Genomic DNA, 19,477 nt, shown 5'->3' on the forward strand with positions numbered 1-19,477 from the left:
TTCAGTCTACTTAGGTAGAATTCTGATGGAGGTAGAATTTTCTCAGAACTTATCCAAGATGTTGTTAAATATGCCCTCTGTTTCACGTGCTTGTAATCACTTTCTGTACTCTCAAATATTCTCAAAATCTCTTATTTTAAAAGTATAAAATCTTTCCTATCACTTCTGTAGGGGCCCTCTGGCTGCCACTTTGTTTTCCACTTCCTTTTGCCAAAGTGCATCTTGAAAACTAGCATTTACTTGCTGCCTCTTCTTTTTCATCTCTCACTGTCTTCTATTATTTTCTAGCTCCCACACCTACTGAAAACTCTTACTAGGGCTACAGATCTATAGTATTCAGCAGTGTTGACCTTTGTAAAGCCTCCCTTGGTTTCCTGGACTGTGTGGCCTCATCGGGTGGTACTTTTACTTCTTTGGCTGTTCCATCTCCATCTCCTGAAGGCCCTTTGGATTTCTTTGACCTGTGCTAACATGTTGCTGTTCCCCAGGCTTCTCTTTTTGACCACTTCTCCTCTCACAATGCATGTTATGCAGAGTCATGTCATTCTTCTCCTTTTGACTTTTTTAAGTTTTGTTTTTATTGTAAAGGAGATCAAGATACAGAAGAGTGTATAAAAATAGAATAATTATAGAACAAACCTGTAACTGCCACCTAGGTTAATAAAAAATGTCATTCATTCTTATGGATTTAACTTAAGTGCATATAGTGGTATCTCCTCAGTGTATATATTCGGGCTTCTAACTACCCACTGAGTAGCTCTTTCCGAATGTTCTCTGGGTAGCTGACAAGCACAATCAGTACACCTCAAATCCCATTTTTTCCCCTAACCTCGTGGTTTCTCTAATTTTTTTTTTTTTTTTGAGAGGAGGCAGGTAGGGGCAGGCAGAGAGGGAGAGAGAATCTTTTTTTTTTTTTTTTAAAGATTTTATTTATTTATTTTACAGAGATAGAGACAGCCAGCGAGAGAGGGAACACAAGCAGGGGGAGTGGGAGAGGAAGAAGCAGGCTCATAGCGGAGGAGCCTGATGTGGGGCTCGATCCCGGAACGCTGGGATCACTCCCTGAGCTGAAGGCAGACGCTTAACCGCTGTGCCACCCAGGCACCCCGGGAGAGAGAATCTTAAGCAGGCTCCATGCCGACCGTGGGCTCGGTCTCATGTCCCTGAGATCATGACTTGAGCTGAAATCAAGAGTTGGGTGTTTGACCAACTGAGCCACCCAGGCACCCTGGTTTCTCCTATCTTAATCAAGAGTATCATCATCCACTTGTGTCTCCTAAACCAGAACTTTTGAACTTCTTCCTTCAACCCCCACTTTAACTTTTCATCTGTAATGTCTCCATTTGGCCTGTTCGCTCCTTCATTTCCCAAGTTTGCTCTCTTCATTTCTGTTTCATTTATCTGATTCATCCCTGTTTCTACACGGGCCTATATGCTCCTGGAGGAAGGGGACCATGTTCTATACAGCTTTGTGTCTTACTTGTATATGCTTTCAATTCAGTAAGTATTGAATGAGTGTTTAAGATGATTGAAAGATGATAGAACAAGATCAGTTGGACAGTACATTTTACTGTTCAAAATATATTTTTGTAGTAAGTTGAACTAAAAATAACTTTATGTAAATAAAGTTAAGATTTTAAGTGAAAGCAAGTTTTATTTGAGTAGATGTAAGATAAGAAATAAGAATGCTCTATTTGGTTTAGTAGTTTCTGTGTTCCTTTTTCTTTCCCTTTAGGAAAGGCTAGTAGGAAAAACCAGAAATGGAGAGGACCAGATGAAAACATTAGGGCAAATCTTCGTCAATATGGTTTAGAGAAGTATTACCTTGATGTCCTGGTTTCAGATGCATCTAAACCTTCCTGGAGAAAGGGCACATATTTTGATGCAATCATCACCGATCGTAAGTTTATTTTTATACAAAAGTAAGAGTAGGATTAGTTTCCTAAAGTCATTTACATTTAAAGTAGAAAATTTATCAACACGCAGAAGAATACTAGCTTGTACTACTCTTCACTCCCACCCCACCCCCTGACTTCTTCACATAGTGAGAAGGAAAAAAATGTGACCATAAGGCAGGATACCAATTTAATTAAGTAGTTGAGAGTTTACTATTTTGGTTTTTTAAATTATATAGAGTAACTTGTCTTTCCTTTTTCTCTTCGGTTTATTTTTTGGAGCATATATTTGTTTAAAATTTTTGACTATAATTGGTTATTAATATACCAATTGAAGCCAAAATGTCATTTGCAATTAGAGTGTCAGATGTCAAAGAAGAGTTTTATTTTTTGATTTTTTTAAAAAAAGATTTATTTATTTGAGAGAGAGAGAGAAGATGGGTTCCCCCCACCCCTTGAGTTGGGGGGAGGGGCAGAGGGAGAGAATCCTCAAGCATACTATCCACTGAGCGTGGAGCCCAACATGGGGCTTAGTCCCACAACCATGAGATCATGACCTGAGCTGAAACCAAGAGTCAGACACTCAACCGACTGAGCCACCCAGGTGCTCCAAAGAAGAGAGTTTTAGATATCACATAATTCTCCATGTGTAAGCGTTGGTGTTATGTTTAGCTTTGTTTTTGTAGCACATGTTTTCACTGACATCTCCATTCTAGAGTTACAAGAAATTTGGGATTCTGTGAGTCAATAGGCTGGTGAACCCACTGAGATTCAGGAATGTGAATGAGAACTTGTTTTCCTGTGCCTCATGAGTTCTGGGCTTTGCAGGAATCCTATCTAAGAATAGGTTGGCCTTTTCTACTGTATTTTGCAGTAAATCTGTAAATAGTGGCAAGTGTATCTCAACCCTTCCATCTCAGCTCATTTCAGTTCTTTGGTAATTTAGGTGGTTTCAGCTTTAACAAAAGAAAAATTATCAAGGTATTACACTGTCAGTATGAATCTGCTTTACAAAAATTGGGGGCTTTTCATTAATCTAATTTATTGTTTGTTCTCATTATGTATATTTATATAAAGTATGTAACTTTTTTTAATCCATAGAGAGTGAGTTGGATACACTGTGGTCTTTTACCCCTATACTGCAGTGTGTATTTCCTAAGAATAGGGATAGTCTCTTAGGTAGCTAGAGTATAGTTATCAGTTTCAATAAGTCAATGCAATAGTTGAATTTTATTTTGTCATCCACGTCTGTTAGTCACCCAGTAATATTCCTTTATTTATTTTTTTGTTTTTCCCTCTGGGACAGTATCCAGTCTGGTATCATGTTTTTCATTTGGTAATATCTCTTTTAGGCCTTTTTTAGTTTGTCACACTGTCACAGCCTTTCTCTCTTTTTATGACATTGACATTTTTGAAGAACATAGTGCCCTGCTGTCCTTCCCAATGTTTTAAATAGAATGTTCCTTGTGTTATGCATTCTCGGCTGGAATATTTCATAGGTGGCGATGTGTTCCTCTCCGAGTATCCCATCTGGAGGCCCATGATATCCATCTTCGCCTAACTGGTGATTAGGTGACTTTTGACTATCCATGTTATTTGTGTTTTTTGTCTAGCTCCATATGGTATCAGAGAGTCTACAAGAAGAACAGGTTCTCAGAAGGAAATACCGAAGGGAATGGAAAAATGGTAAGTGAAAGTTAAATATAGTATGTTACTATTTTGAGAAGAAGCATGTTGTGCTTTTTAATTAGCTAAGTTTAACGGTCTTAAGGTTTTTCACTGATTTTGAAATTTTGTTTTCTTTTTCTAGTCCAGAAAGCCATGTTCCTGTTTCCTTGAGTTATCATCTGAGTGATATGTTTTTTGACCTGTTAAACTTTGCAGCTGAGACCCTCGTATTAGGTGGAAGACTAGTCTACTGGTTACCAGTGTATACACCAGAGTATGTAATGTTAAATAATTTTATTTTTAATTTCACTTTTATATTATCTGTATATCTAACATTTTTCCCTATTTTTAATTGGATTCAGGGTAAATATCTTTGTGTTTAATGTTTATAATAGTCTTTGTTTACCTACATATGTGTATAAAACAGGCCCCATCCTCTTATTGATTGAATTTCTTTGACCTTTTTATTTTATATCAGGAGTTGGCAAACTATAGCCTGTGGGCCAGGTATGGTCCTCACCTGTTTTTATAAGGCACTTGAACTAAGGTGGGTTGAACTAAGATGGGTTTTTACATTTTTAAAGAGTCATTAAAAAAGAAAAAAACAAAGAACATGTGACATAAATGTATGTGGCCCACTAAGGCTAAAATAATTACCGTCTGGCCCTTTAGAGGAAAAGTTTGCCAAACCCAGTTGTGTTACCTTACCTCAGGGTCTGATATATCATGACTGTTGGTAACTGTTTTGCCAGGCCACAAACATAGGTATTTTTAACAACTTAGTTGAGGGATTCATCTGCTTACAACCTAGCTTTAATATATATTGGCTATTATGATCACCTTAAATGCAATAAATCTTTTTTAAAAGCTAACACCAAAATAAAAGCTTTGCTTCTATTTAAAGCCCTGATTATGTTCCATATTATTGGTTTGGGTTTTATTATTCAGTAATTATTAATTATAAACAGATCTGTGTACATCAACAGTGAAACACAAGATGTCTTGAATAAGACAGGATCTTTAAATTTGAAAGGTAATTTAATATCAAACTCAAAATTTGGCTGTTTCTCCAATCTGCCATAGTAATCTTTTTAAAAAATTATTGTAGTTCCGATGTTTACTATACGTAATTGTACAGAAAGCATTTCAGAACAGTATTAACCTGTCTGTCTTTTCAAAATGGCAGATGGTCCTCAGCAGTTGGAAGCTGTGCTGATTTTTATTTTACACATGTTGTGTTGGAAGTTACTGTGGCCTGACTTTAGTCACGCATTTATTAGCTGATAAGACTGTACATATTCATGCCCAGGCTCCTTAATACTGGCCTTATGTTTTGCTGCCAGAGATAATCTCATTTAATCTTTTCACTTTAGAAATAAGAAAAATTAATTCCAAGGAGTGAAGTGACTTGTCTACAGTTAATAGCTAGCTGACTATTTGGTTTCCTTATTCCTTCCTGTGGCTATGTTCACTTAATTCAACAGTCTACCAGATCTCAGGTGCCTGGTATGTGAAGTGATAGATGGAGTTTTACCAATATTTTTGGAGAAGGTCACTTTTGTTTGTTTCTATACAAAAGTGTTTCCTGCCTTAGACAAGCTGAATTCCAGCAGCACGCTTACAGTTTTTTTGAGATTTATTTATTTGAGAGAGAAAGTGTGCATGTGCATGCGTGCATGCAGTATGGGGGAGGGGCAGAGGGAGAGGGAGAGAGAGAATCCCAAGCAGACTCCCCACTGAGCTTGGAGCCTGATGCAGGGCTGGACCCCATGACCCCAAGATCACCGAGCTGAAACCAAGAGTCGGACACTCAACCAACTGAGCCACCCAGGTGTCCTCCCCCCCTTTTTTAATTAAAGATTTATTTATTTATTAGAGAGATAGAGAAGCTTATGGTTTTAATTCAATTTTCAGGACTAAATTTTTAAGAAATCTATTTTGAGATAATTTCAGACTTATGTAGAAGTTTCAAATGTAACACAAACTCTCCTCATCCAGATTTTTCAACTGTTAATGTGCACTTACTGTATCTTCTTTCCTCACCCATTACATTAATCACATGTCCATTATCATTCATCTTTTTTGGAACTATTTGCGAAGTTGCAGATAATGATGCCCCATAACCCCACATACTTCACTGTATTTCTCAAAAACAAGAACATTCTTGTCAAACCGCAATCAACCCTCCAAGTTTGGAAATCAACATTGATAACACTGCTGTCCATTTTATGGACCCTATTCAAATTTTACCACTTGCAGTCCATCTGAGAAAATGTGCTCTATTAATCCATCCTGTCATTCTCCTCCAGTCTGGAATATGTCCCCATTCTTTTCTTGTCTTTGTGTCCTTAACAGTTTTGTAGAGTATGTGGCTTATATTAAAGGTTGGCCCTCAAACAGGGTCCATGTGATTGTTTTGTTTTGTTTTATTTTTTTTAGAGAGGGAGGTGGCAGGGAGAGGCAGAGAGAGAATTGATGTTTCTTTTATGAGCAGATTCAGGTAGTGCCCTTGGTAAGAACACCACAAAAATTATACTATGTTTTTCTTGCATTATATCATGGGGCACATGGAGTTAACCCACTAGAGATCTTAAACTTGATCATCTGATCATTTTGTTCTCTTATCAGGGTTCTCCACATCATTTTCTTTTCTTTTTTTTTTTTTTTAAAGATTTTATTTATTTATTTTACAGAGAGAGAGACAGCCAGCGAGAGAGGGAACATAAGCAGGGGGAGTGGGAGAGGAAGAAGCAGGCTCATAGCGGAGGAGCCTGATGTGGGGCTTGATCCCATAACGCCAGGATCACGCCCTGAGCCGAAGGCAGACGCTTAACCGCTGTGCCACCCAGGCACCCCTCCATTTTCTCCTTTGGTTAGTATTTCATGGGGGAAGATATCCCAAGATTACATCAGTATCTCATTCTTCATCAAATCACTATTCACATTGACACCTCCTTGTGTACTTAGTTTTTGGCATTTCTGACTGTCCACTATTTTGTACTTCATTATTTAATTATAATTGAAGTTGAATGTACTTAAGAATATCTTTTGTAGTTCTTTTTTCCTTTCTTTTTATACAAAATTAAATTGGAGGTACTTTTAAGTAATTATAATATTTCTAAAGATCTTACAAAATGGACACTGGATATTTTTTCAGTGACTTCTTGATTTTAGTAATTTTCAACAAGGGAAAATTTCCAAATGCATATTATCAAAGGGATATTTTATTTTTGTAAGGTTTTATTTATTTATTTATTTGACAGAGAGCAAGAGAGCACAAGCAGGGGGAGGGGCAGAGGGAGAGGGAGAAGCAGGCTCCCCACTGAGCAGGGAGCCCAACGCAGGACTCCATCCCAGTACCCTGGGATCATGACCCGAGCCAAAGGCAGACGCCCAACCATCTGAGCCACCCAGGTGTTCCTATCAGAGGGCTATTTTAGAAGTAGAAAAGGGATACCTGTTTTTATCACTTTTTTTACCTTAGATATTTATCAAGGGAAAGATTTCGTCCAGGTATGTGGCTAATGCACACATGGGAAGACTATGATATTTACTTCCCTGACTTCATCCCTGGAGAAAGTTATGTCTATGTCCTCTGATGTTCATTACTAGAATTCTATTTTTCCTTCCCTTTATTATTTTTTTTTCTGTTTATACTTTCATTTGCATTTATTTTATGTAGAATTTACTCCCAGGCAGTAAGTTTTTGTTTCTTCAGTTTCATCTGGGATATTGTTTTTTTCTGTGCAATTTCCTCTTCTGGTTTAGAAACAGTCTGCTCTTTTTCAGTAAGGATCATCTCAACGTGGCAGGAGAGCTCACATATAGGTTAATCACATATAGATTAGACCATGAGCCCTGTAAGTTCTATTTTGTATCTTGGGGGCTTTGTTCACCTGGATGTGCTTAATGACCAGAAAATCTACATCCAAACCCTTAAATTCAGCATTACTCTCTGTATTTGTAAGCATGTGCAGTAAAAATTCACTCTTTTTGGGCCACCAGCTGTTTGGCCTGGGCACACGTACCAACTCCACCATGTAGCGACACAGTGGCACACATGGCTTCTGTGGTGTGACATCCTTCAGATAGTTGGTGGCTTTTCAGATATGCATACCCTTGATGGCCTGGGCAATTTTACGTGTGTTCTTAAAGTGAACAGGAAGATTTGGACCTCTTGATTTGCATGATTTTTAGGGTTCCTGGGTCAAGTGAATAGCAAACCATTTTCAGAGGTCACCTCAGGCCGATTATGGAAAGAAGATCTCTTTCCCTTTAGCCTAAGGTGATCTTACTAATGAATTATTATTACTGTTAACTTATTAATGAACTTAGTTTGTTTTGTGTTTGTTAGGAAATGAATTATTTTCACTTCTGTATTATATGTCATACAAAATCTTTGTTCTTTTAAAATAGCACAATATTATTGTGAATTTAAGACCAAAATCATCTGCAAAAGTTTGAAATAATGTTCTTCTGAATTAAACAATTTAGAATTAGTTTATGTTGTATTAAAAAATAACTTTTTATTGAACTAAGAATAAAGATTTCATTTTAAAATTATTCATTAGCACAGCCCAATTTTAAAACTTTTTTACTTTTGGTGTGGTGAATATAGGCTTTTAGTCCTAATACTGAATTCATTTAGTCAACCAAATTCTGTTATATGATTCAAGTTTAAAAATAAGAATTACAGGGGTGCCTGGGTGGCTCAGTCAAAGTGTCTGCCTTTCGCTCAGGTCATCCCAGAGTCATGGGATCGAGTCCTGCATTGGGCTCCCTGCTCAGCGGGGAGTCTGCTTCTCCCTCTCCCTCTGCCTCTTACCATGCTTGTGCTCTTGCTCTCAAGCTCTCTCTCTCTCTTTCTCTCTCTCTCTAGCACACGCTTTCTCCCTCATGCTCTCAAATAAATTAAATAAATAAATAAAATCTTAAAAAAAAATAATTACATATTATAATCAAGTTCAGGTATTATTCTTTAAACCCAGGACATTTTGAAAAGTATAAGACATAATAAAAATAAAGTACTACCTTAAAGCTTAGTTATTTGTGAAGAATTGTTAGAGCTGATAATTGAAAAAGGGGTTTCTGTTTGGCAGTTTATTTTCTTTATTTTTTTTAAGATTTTATTTATTTATTTGACAGAGAGGGAGGCAGCGAGAGAGGGAACACAAGCAGGGGGTGTGGGAGAGGGAGAAGCAGGCTCCCAGCAGAGGAGCCTGATGTGGGACTTGATCCCAGAACGCTGGGATCGTGACCCGAGCTGAAGGCAGACGCTTAACGACTGAGCCTTCCAGGCGCCCCCCTGTTAGGCAGTTTAAATTGCAGTGAAGACATTGCTACTCAACAAACTTGCTGTATTTACTTAAATATAGATTTCCCCACTTCAGTGTATTTTTTTGCCAGCATCACGATGCTCTGTACACTTTGTGTCTTTTCACCTTTATTTATTCTGTCCGCATTGCTTGATAAACCATTTCTTCTTTCCTCAGCTGATAAAATTCTAGTCATCTTTCAAGGCCTGGCTTAACTGTCACCACCTGTATGATACTTTTCCAACCCTTCTCAGCAGAATTAATCTTTCCTCTGTGCTCTCATAGTAGTTTATTCTTAACACTCATAGAGACTGACCACATAAACTTGCTGTAAACTGTTTGGTGTTTATGGGTTTATTATTCATGGTTTCAGCTACTCGCAAGTCACTCTGAAGACCGTGTGGTAATCATTTGGATGGCATAAATTCAGCTCACGTGTGTTTGATGTCATAGGCATTGCCAAGCCACTGAGTGCCGCTGTCTGCTGAGGCTTTATGTATCCATATAGTGTTCTTTTCTAATTGGCGTTAGACACAGATTACTCTCTTGAGGTGATTAGAAACTGCATAGAAATCCCACTGCTACTGCTTGTGATAAAAACATTGACAAAGTAAAGAAGCTTAATAAAGTATGCCCCAGAGTAGGATTTGGGGGGTACATTTTTTTTCCCACTTTTACTGAGAAGTACTTGGCATACCTCACTGTATAAGTTTAAGGTGTATATAGCATGATGGTTTGATTTATGTAGGGGATAAACTTTAACTCTGGTAAAATGAATTTTGGAGTGGCTCAGAGCAGTGAGGGGAACATGTTGTGGGTTTTTTTTTTTTTTTTTTTTTTTTTTTTTGTATTATGATGTTCAGTTAGCCACCATATAGTACATCATTAGTTTTTGATGTTCACCCAGTGCTCATTTTTTCATCTCTTAACTTGGAAACAAGGAAAAGGGATCCCTTGACCTGTTTTCAGTGAGTGCTCTAATCAGTGCAAAATCTGTTCCTCAAATGGGAGGTGAAATTCTAGTGACGTTTGGAAATAGCTTGAGGCATGAAGATTCATGGGAAAATGAGCGTCAAAATTGATTCATGGAAAAGCTAGGGGCCTATGTATACAGTTAGTTTTGCTTTTTAAAAAAATAATGTAATGTAATTTGTATGTCATGAAAGTCACCTTTTTACAGTTTACAACTCCATGGTTTCTCGTATATCCACAAAGTTGTGCAAACATTACCACTTTCTAATTCTGGAACATTTTTGTCACTCCAAAAGAAACCCCATACACATAAGCAATCACCACTTCTGCCCCTGGCAGCCCCTCATCTATTTCTGTGGACTTTCCTATTGTGGCTGATTTAGGTTTTAAATAGATGTTTGGGTTGTAGGAATATAGTAATAAAAATGAAATGAAGATAGCATACCATCCTATCATAACGACCCAGGCATGGTACAGATTTATGGCTTCCATTTAATGGTTTGCAAACAACTCATTCCAGTATGTTGGTATGAAATATATTAGGACATATATAGTAAATAATTTTTTGTTAACTGATACTTTTAAATTCTTAGCATGGTGTTTTGGGAGTATACTGCTAAAATGATTGGTTCTAGTATAATAGGGTAGTGATTAAAAACAAGCTCGTAAATGATAATGATGACCCAAAGATGTTCTTTCATGCTTAAACTCAAAAGATCAAGCTGAAAAGGTAATCTAAAACACAAAAATATGTTTTTCTGCTCTTAAGCCAAATGCCTGGTGACTCATTTTCAGCAGCTTAGCATCATTTGGGTCATCGGTATCAATTAAAATTGTACTGGTTTTGTACTTTTAGATTTGATTTGTAAATATATTTTGGTTTTATAGTTATATAAAGGATATAAACATATGGACTTTATATCTCATTGATATCTTTACGTTACATTTTAGTAAGAATACGTTAGTCAGCTGTGCTAGGAAATGATTTTTTTTCCTTTAAAAGAGGCATACATAACTAAGTTTAACAAATACTATTTCAGACATCTACAAACCCTGCTTTTTCAAGCTTAAGGTCAAGGCTATATCTTCTTTCTGTTAACCATGGTGTAGAACGTATTCCTTCATATCATAAATGCTTTGTTTGAAGATTCCAGATTTGATGTCAACTAATGTTATGAGCAATACAACATTTCTTGACTATATAGTGAACATTAGAGAATTGTTAGATCAGGCAAAAACTGAAATGGTCATTACTTACTGGAAAGCCCTAAGGAAGGATGCAGAGAATGGCTTCAAGAGAATTCCTTCCACTGATAATACAGTGAAGTGCATTATGAATGTTGCTTGGTAAGTGGGTGATGAAGGTTTTGAGCATGTGGTTAAGGTAATGAGGGAGAGCTCATTGAAGTTCAGAGGAGCTAGAGAAGTTAGTAAAAGAGTGGTAGTGAAGACCATGTTGACGCATTGGAATGGGCTTGCTAAGAAGATGGTCCTTTACAGAAGATGCTAATTGGCACCTTTCCCAGTTTGGACCAGAGCTTTACAGTTTCCCATATGATAAATGTTTGCAGAGACTACCTAGAAAGGTATCAAGATTTGCAAAGGAAAAATAAAAAATGGCAATCTACAGTGTTCTTAATGGTACCCATACCTAGTGAGCCCCCTCTACTGCTGTTCTTCAGCATTCTGCCCATAGCTGTTTCCCCCTCATCTGTCACCTGTTTCTTCTGCCAATAGTGATGCCAACAACCTGTCAGATGTCAGGTTCTGAACTACTGCAGCCTGACTGTCCTGCTTTCCAGATGTCCTCCTCTCCATTCACATAGCACATGTGCTGCATGGTAGCAGTCACCACTCCTCATGATCTTGGCTTTGATTTTATTTCATGGTTAAGGTGACCATGGAGTGTTTATTTTATTGGTAGTTGACTTGAATAATCTTATAAATAACTTCAGTCTTGTATTTACACAGGTAATAGAGGTCTTAAGATGCCATTAAAATTTTGCAGGGACACTTCATTTTATAGGGAAAGTATATGCCGAGTGGACATTATTCTTTGGAAAAATCTCCACATGAATCAGTCCCTCATGAATGTCTAGAGGTTGTTGTAGAATATATTTCTGTCTTATGTGCTCTTGTGGGATCCTTTAGGGTGGAATCATTGTCTTGTATTTTTGTGGTTTAAATGCTTGGAATTCTTCCATAAAACATACTTGCATTCTCTCTCATTCTCAGCCTACAGGTAGAATAATATAAACTACTTTTTTTTGGGATGTGGTAATGTTCAAATACTTTGCTTTTTTAAAAATACAGATAGTTTATGGATTATCTGGACAGTTAGCCTATGTGAACTAAAATGGAACAGCATGTAGTGGGGGGACATCCATACCACATTGGATAACTTTGCGATGACCCTGTGTGGCGTGTGCATGTGAGTATTCCTAAAAGTCAGCTGTTCTTTCTTCAGATACACTGAAGAGATGGTACCCTGGCATCCTTGCCTGAAACTTATTAGCAACTGTGAGCAGAAGCTTTCCAGTCACACATCAAGGCGCTTGATAACAATGGAAAAGGTGAAGAAATTTGAGGTAAATTATCCTAGTACTTTTTGGATAAATTCTGTAAGACTCCAAAGATTCTTTTAGTTTTCTTGTAATAGAGTTTAGAATTGTTAGTCCTCGATTTTTAAAAAGTTACCGAATTCAGGAAGAGGCAGAAGTTCAAGAGGTTTGTGAGATTTGGTGGAATTTAGAGGGTAGGAGTTGGATATAGAAATTGAATAGCAGAATAGAAATAGAAGTTGACCTTAACTTCTCATCTTTGCCACTAGTGCAGTTAAAAAAAAAAAAAAGCACATTTAATTAAATAACTGTTGTCTAATTAGCAATCTACTAGTTACCATTTTTTTCTCCAAGAGCAAGACCTATTTGATTACAGACTATTCTAAAGAGAAAATGTCACTTTATATAATGGAAAACGTAATTTGCTATTATCTGTTAGGGCCCAAAATGTGTTCTCTCTCTCTCTGATACACACACACACACACACACACACACACACACACACACACAATTCTTGAGAACAATGAGATCTGTTATTTCATATCCAGATCAGAATTGATGTGAAATGCCTCATAATGGAGCTTAATTAAATCTCCAGAATGCTCCTTGGGCTGTACTTATCTAGATTGACAGTCACAGCTTTCCCAAATTCACTAAACTTGAGGCAGCCCCATCTTTGTTTTTGATCTGTAGGGTAAGCAGAAAAGAACAGTGTTACTGCCCGAAGATTTTGTCATATTCATCTCCGCAATTTGATTTTTTTCATCTAATTCACAGCTTATGGATTCTTTCACAGTAATGAAAACTAATATTTATACAGTGCTTTTTGAATGTAGTATTATATATTTCTTTTTTTAATTTTTAATTTTTTTTTATTTTTGCTTTTAAGATTTTATTTTTATCTTTGGATTCAAGCATTTTGATATGATGTCTTAGGTAATGATTACATTTATTCTGCTTGGGTTCACTGGACTTTTTGCATCTGTACATTGAACTTACTCAAGTAATTTGGGAAATTTTTGACCCTTATATTTTTCTCTGCTCCATTCTTTTTTACTTTCTTTTGGAACTCTAACTATAAATGTATTGGACTGCTTGATATTGTCTCACTTATCATTAAACTTTTGTTAATTTTTTAAATTTTTTTTTTATTTTATTATGTTAGTCACCATACAGTACATCCCTGGTTTTTGATGTAAAGTTCGATGATTCATTAGTTGCGTATAACACCCAGTGCACCATGCAATACGTGCCCTCCTTACTACCCATCACCAGCCTATCCCATTCCCCCACCCCCCTCCCCTCTGAAGCCCTCAGTTTGTTTCTCAGAGTCCATATTATACATTTCTTGTTTTTGTCCTTTTAATTTTCATTTGCTGTCTGTCTCTAACTTAGGTCTTATTACCATAAACCTGGTTTGTGCTGATTGTCTCCTAAATGATCTCTTTTTCATTTTTCACACCTCTAGTTCTTAATTGTTAAATGACTCTTCCTAAAACACTGCATTCATTATGTTACTTCTTTATGCCAAAACTTTAGTGAATCCTTTTCATTACTGAGTGAGATTCAGTGTCATATAAACTTTCTTCAGTAATCAGACTCTGATATCAGGGCATTTCAGAAAGCTTAAGCTGTTGATGTAAGTAAATAGTTGATTCATGTTCACTCAGGGGTGGTTGTGTATGTGTGTATATGTGATATAATTAACATAAGTATCTGGTTGTCATTTTTAAAACAAGTTTATATTCAAATGATAGATATCCTTGGGGTGGCATCTTCTACTCATACTTATAATTATTCTGTATATTCTTGAAACTTTTAGATTTACATTTGAAGAAATATATTAATATTAAACAGTTATTTTGCTGTATAGTAGCACCTTGCTTTTCTTAAAATTGTGTTACTGGACTTTGGTGCTCACACTCTATAGCAGACTGGTCATTTAATTGTTTTTTGGAAATCAGAACTTGTTCCAAGGATGATGACCTACCGTTAAATATTTAATACATTAAGAAGATTCAGAAATTCTAAAAGAGGGGTTTCCAAGTTGTTTGACACAATGACAACCTTCTGAAGTGACAGTTTTGGATGGACAACATTTATTTGGATATACAGTAGAAGTCCACTTAACTAACCTCCATTTCAAACTCAGTTGATTAACTAGTACTGGCCATTTTTGTTCCAAAACACCAATACCTATGCCTATAACATGTCAGATACTTCCAGCTGGTGACTTGCTTGATCTCAACTATGTCTGCACACTTCTGTACCTACCAGCTAAATTGTTTGTTTGCCATGAATCAGTTGTGTTTGTTTTGTGAACTGTTTAAGCCAGTTATATTTGTTATGGTAATTATGTAGTCTAACTAAATGCTAGTTAGACCAGTGAAATTTGAGTGTGAGAATAAAGTTGTCATTTCTAGAAAAGCTAAATGGAATACTTTAAAAAGGTTGGATTAAGTGAGTTATGGAGAAAGACTCCTGGACTGGGAATGGGTGAGATGACTATAAAAGGTTGGAAGAAAGTTAGCTGGATCGGTTTTTCTACCCAGATTGCTTTGTAAGAGTCTTTAAGTTCTTGCATCATTTTACAGAAGCCCAAGCTGGAAATCTTTGTAGGTCCTGATTCTATGTCAAAAGATTGATAAATGAATATACAATTTTTTAAGTTAAGATGTTCAGTATATTTACAAAATGTTTTCATTTTTTTCCTGCTTTTACTGACTTTTTCAGTGAACTGTGGTATTAGTCTGTTTGGGCTGCTATAGCGGAATACCACAGACCGAGTGGCTTAAATAACAGAAATTTATTTTCTTACAGTTCAGGAGGCTGAAGTCCAAGGTCAAGGTGTCAGCAGGTTTGGTTTCTGATGAGACCTCTCTTGCTGGATTGCAGACACCACCTTCTTGCTATGTTCTCTGTGTGCACATATTCTTGGTTTCTCTCTTTACTTACAGGGACATCAGTCCTATTGGATTAGAGCCCCACCCTTATGATTTCATTTAACTTTCATCATCTCCTTTAAGGTACAGTCTCCAAGTACACATTGAGGGTTAGGGCTTCAGTATATGAATTTTGGGGGACACAATTCAGTCCATACCATTAACAATTACCAACATCTATCACAGTGAATAAGAGGCCTCTGTTGTATGTTAGAATATGCTTTTTTTCATTTCTTCAGTCAGTTAGTTCTCATGTATATGTTTGTCTTTTAGTATTTTGAGGCATGTAAGGCATTTGATAATTTAAATTAGTAACACTGCAGCTCTTAGAAATCACAGCACTTAATGTGATTATTTGAGTTAGTAATAACATTTATGTGCCAGGCACATGAGTAATACATGTAAAAAATAAAAATAGTACCTGTGGATTTCATAGGTGTAGTCTTGATATTAGAAAGTAAAGTGAATGACATCAGCATTCTTTATTTTGTGACCTCCATAAGTGGTACTTGCACCATTTGATGGTTATGATGGCTTGAAACACTGTTCAGAAGAAAATATAGAGAAAGGACTCTAATAATGGGGCCACATAATAAACTAGTCACTTCTATCTTCGTGGCAAAATTGAGACCTGTTGTCATTTCACATTTGCTTTCCTTTAAGTTTAATTTATTTGAGAAACTCTTTTTTTCCAGTACTTTTTCCAGATCTATAGTATTTCTGTAGGCGGTCTATTTGATACTTGGAAGAAGAAATAAGAGAATAATCTAAGGATGTTTCTGACAATTTTTCTTCTACATAAAATGCTAACTAAGGGCACTCACCTTAGATGTTTTAAACCTAGAAAGACAGTGTTAATTTTTGTTTGTTTTTATTATTTTACTTTTGTCCTTTTCAAATTGTTTTAAAAAACAAGGAAAAAGCCTAGTGCTCAAATAATTTTTTAAAACGGTCTTCACTTTATAACATCAAATTTAACCAGTGAGTTTTAACTAGTATGCAGTGTACTATAACTGAAAATACTTTGTTATGTTAAATTAATCATGTTTGGTTTTGAATTAATCATTTCATTTCTACCTTCTGTTTGTATCGGAGAGGACTGTATATAATTCAGCAAGATCATAGTCCTTTATAATTCAAGTGATGACATAAAATTGTCAAACAGTTCTTATACGCATCTAACAAATTATTCTCAGCCTCGTTCAGCGTTGTTGACTTTGGCAATGGAAGACTATTAATTGTAGATTTTTACACTCTTGTGTACCGTCTTTTTGCATTTTTGGTTTGTCACTTGTTAGGTTTAACTTCAGTGTAACTTTTGGCCCACTTGATACATTGTTATAAAGTGTTCTCCCTCTCCGCTTTTAGAATGTAAACTTAAGTTATGAATGAGAGAACTGTCTAAAGAATGTAGGTATTTTATAAAATTTTGTGTCTTTTCATTATTGGTATAGTTTTTAGACTTGATTGTTGAGCATTAGTAGTAAAAAAGAGAATTTTTGCTACCCATACTAATGAAAATACCTGATAAGCCATTATTCCCTATTGATACAGCCTGAAAGAGAAGGGAATGATTTATGCTACTTATTGTTTACAGAGCTTTCATACCCATCTGATCATGTTATTTTGCTAATTTTTGAGACTAAGAGGTAGCTGAGTTGAGATCAAAACTCTTCTTTGTACTTGAAATTCTTTGACCTTTTTTATGCATTATATTGCCTCTTTACCAAGACAGTTTCTGCTTTTGGAATATGCCAAGGTTGAAAGGCAAATATTCTTGAGTGGCATATTTCTAGTTTCTTTTAAAGATCGTTTTTCCTCATTGTTCATGGGGCCATGGTAGAATGTGATTTGTTTTACTAGAATTCATTTTTCCTGTTGATACAACCTGTAGTTGATGCTGCTTTATATACTTGTGGTCATAGTGGTTACTCGTATAAAACATTTTTCTCATATAAAGTTCATTGGGGAAAAATGCTGATTTCCGGAGTTGTGGACCAGAATATGAGTGTAATAGTTACATCTTCAGTGAAAATCACCTAAAGCAGTACTCTGTCAGCCTTTTCCAATGCTATATTTTGATAGATGAAAGAGTATCCAAAGTAGCCATTTTCGAGACTTCCTTAAAATCTTTTTAAACATTCATGCAGCTTTTAAAGTCTATTCTATAGTATGTTAAAAAAAAAAAAAAAGCATCTTAAGTTGCCATTGCACTAAATGGGCCATCATGTGCCCTGTGTGTTTTATGGCTTGTTTACCTGACATGCTGTGATTTGAGAAGTACTGACGTATAGGTAAGTTGAACTCTAGGTATTATATGGACACTAATTTAGACTGAAGTTATATTATGTGAGCTAGTCAGTATAGTTCAGATGATTTAGAATAGGGAATATTGGGATGTCATAGTGGCAGGTGATGAGAATTAATGTTAATTTTTAAAATTTTGGATTGAATAAAGAGTCCACTAACATGAAGCTGATGAATGCGTCATTAATCAGAATGGAAGGTGTGCAAAACTGGGGGATTTGACTTATGGAACAGATTTTGAAGCTCTGGAGAGAGAAAGAACCATTAACATTGTAACATTTTAAATGAGGAAGGGAGAGAAGAGACGCTAAGGTCTCTTGTTTGAGAAAATGATATGGATGACTTGAAGTAGAAGAAATTAGTCTCTGTTATAAGTAGTTTACATGTTAGAATGATAGTAGTGTTGCTAGTCATGACCTGGTAATTTGCCGACATAATGCTTGTGCTTATTTTGTTATGCTTTATCCCTTCTCAGGATTAATGCCGTTACTTATTTTGGCAGCTGTTTGAATTAAAGGTGGTTCTCCTTGGCTGACATTTTTTTTCTTTTTGTTTTTTGCCTATCTCATGCCAAGACAGTGAATATTTTCCTTTCGATTAGAGCTATGAAAGATTAGAGATTAGGTGTGAAGTATTTCAATCATAGAACGTGCCCAGTGGGTAGGAGACCTGCTTCATTTATCAGTGAGAAAAATAAGACTGGGTGATACTAAGTAAGAACATGGTAATTAGATATGAACTTTAACAGAGGTCCTAATACAGTACAGTATTCATTACCATCCAACTGTGTGTGTATGAGAGCGAGAAAGGCCAAGAAAGACTCTTTTAAAAAATTATTTCTTATAGTAAGTCAGGAGGAAACTATTTGTATTATCTATAAGTTATGTTTTGACTTGAGATCTTTGAAAAAGGCTTTTAAGAGTAGATAGAAGCCTGGTGATGCTGCATATCATGTTGAATTAAGTTGAAAGGATTATGTCATCTACTTATCTCATGTTATCTTGTTCTGAAGGGCTTGCTTTAGCTGTACTTGGTACTTTTCCTTGAATTTAAATCTTAAAGGGTCATCATTTGAATTTTTCTTTTATACATCTGCAACTAAATGATTCTACCAAACTGGATATTTTGTTACTACCGTCATGATGGTTTTAAATTATTGTTTCTGGTAAACCAAGAAAAAGCAAAAGTTTATCCCTTACCTACTCCAGGAGGGTAATCATTTAAGATACCTGGATTCTAGTATGTGTGTATCTCTTTTACTTGCAGGAAAAATGCAGTTCTCTGAAGGTAGAGAGCATCTGTCATTATGCTCCAGCTGTAATGATCATATTTTCAAGCTATGATAATAAAACAGTCTTTAATATACTCATGTTATAGTACAGAATCTTAGAGGTCAGTTGCAAAATACAAAAGTTTGATGTTGGAGTCCCAGGGTAGGAATGGTTTAGGGAAATGGGAAGTTGATGTGTGGAATCTGCATGATCCTCTGGAACTACTGTTAAAATTCTTAAATGGAAGATTTTCTACTTGCTATTTTTTTTGTATTTTTCTTTATTTATGATATGGTGAACTTAGAATTATCTTTCCTAGTGTTCTTCAAATTCAAACATGGACATATACTTCCCCCTCCATGACCCACCAGGAGTACAAACATGAGATTTTTAAACATTTATTTTTTTGCCTAAAACATATGTACAGTTTAAAGAATAATTATAAAGTGAACATCTCTGTTACCACCACTGAGATTAGGATTATAGCACCCCAGAAGCACCCCCTTTTGGTGGCTATTTCTGATCATAAATACTTCTTCCTGCAGG

At 36.0% G+C, this 19,477-nt stretch overlaps 1 protein-coding gene and 1 pseudogene across 3 annotated transcripts in view; one reads left to right on the forward strand and one right to left on the reverse strand.

Moving 5' to 3' along the window:
* Positions 1 to 19,477, forward strand: part of TRMT11 (tRNA methyltransferase 11 homolog) — a 57,306-nt gene that overhangs the window by 25,593 nt on the left and 12,236 nt on the right. For all 3 annotated transcript variants that reach the window (XM_008691131.2, XM_008691132.2, XM_040627777.1), the window contains 4 exons: positions 1,736 to 1,900; positions 3,509 to 3,581; positions 3,706 to 3,837; positions 12,318 to 12,438. In XM_008691131.2, the coding sequence (XP_008689353.1) occupies positions 1,736 to 1,900; positions 3,509 to 3,581; positions 3,706 to 3,837; positions 12,318 to 12,438 (491 nt within the window). The remainder of the gene's footprint in view (positions 1 to 1,735; positions 1,901 to 3,508; positions 3,582 to 3,705; positions 3,838 to 12,317; positions 12,439 to 19,477) is intronic.
* Positions 7,249 to 7,790, reverse strand: LOC103663432 (annotated as a pseudogene).

The sequence above is a fragment of the Ursus maritimus genome, unplaced genomic scaffold, assembly GCF_017311325.1.
Source record: "Ursus maritimus isolate PB19 unplaced genomic scaffold, ASM1731132v1 scaffold_13, whole genome shotgun sequence".
Classification (NCBI taxonomy): Eukaryota; Metazoa; Chordata; class Mammalia; order Carnivora; family Ursidae; genus Ursus; species Ursus maritimus.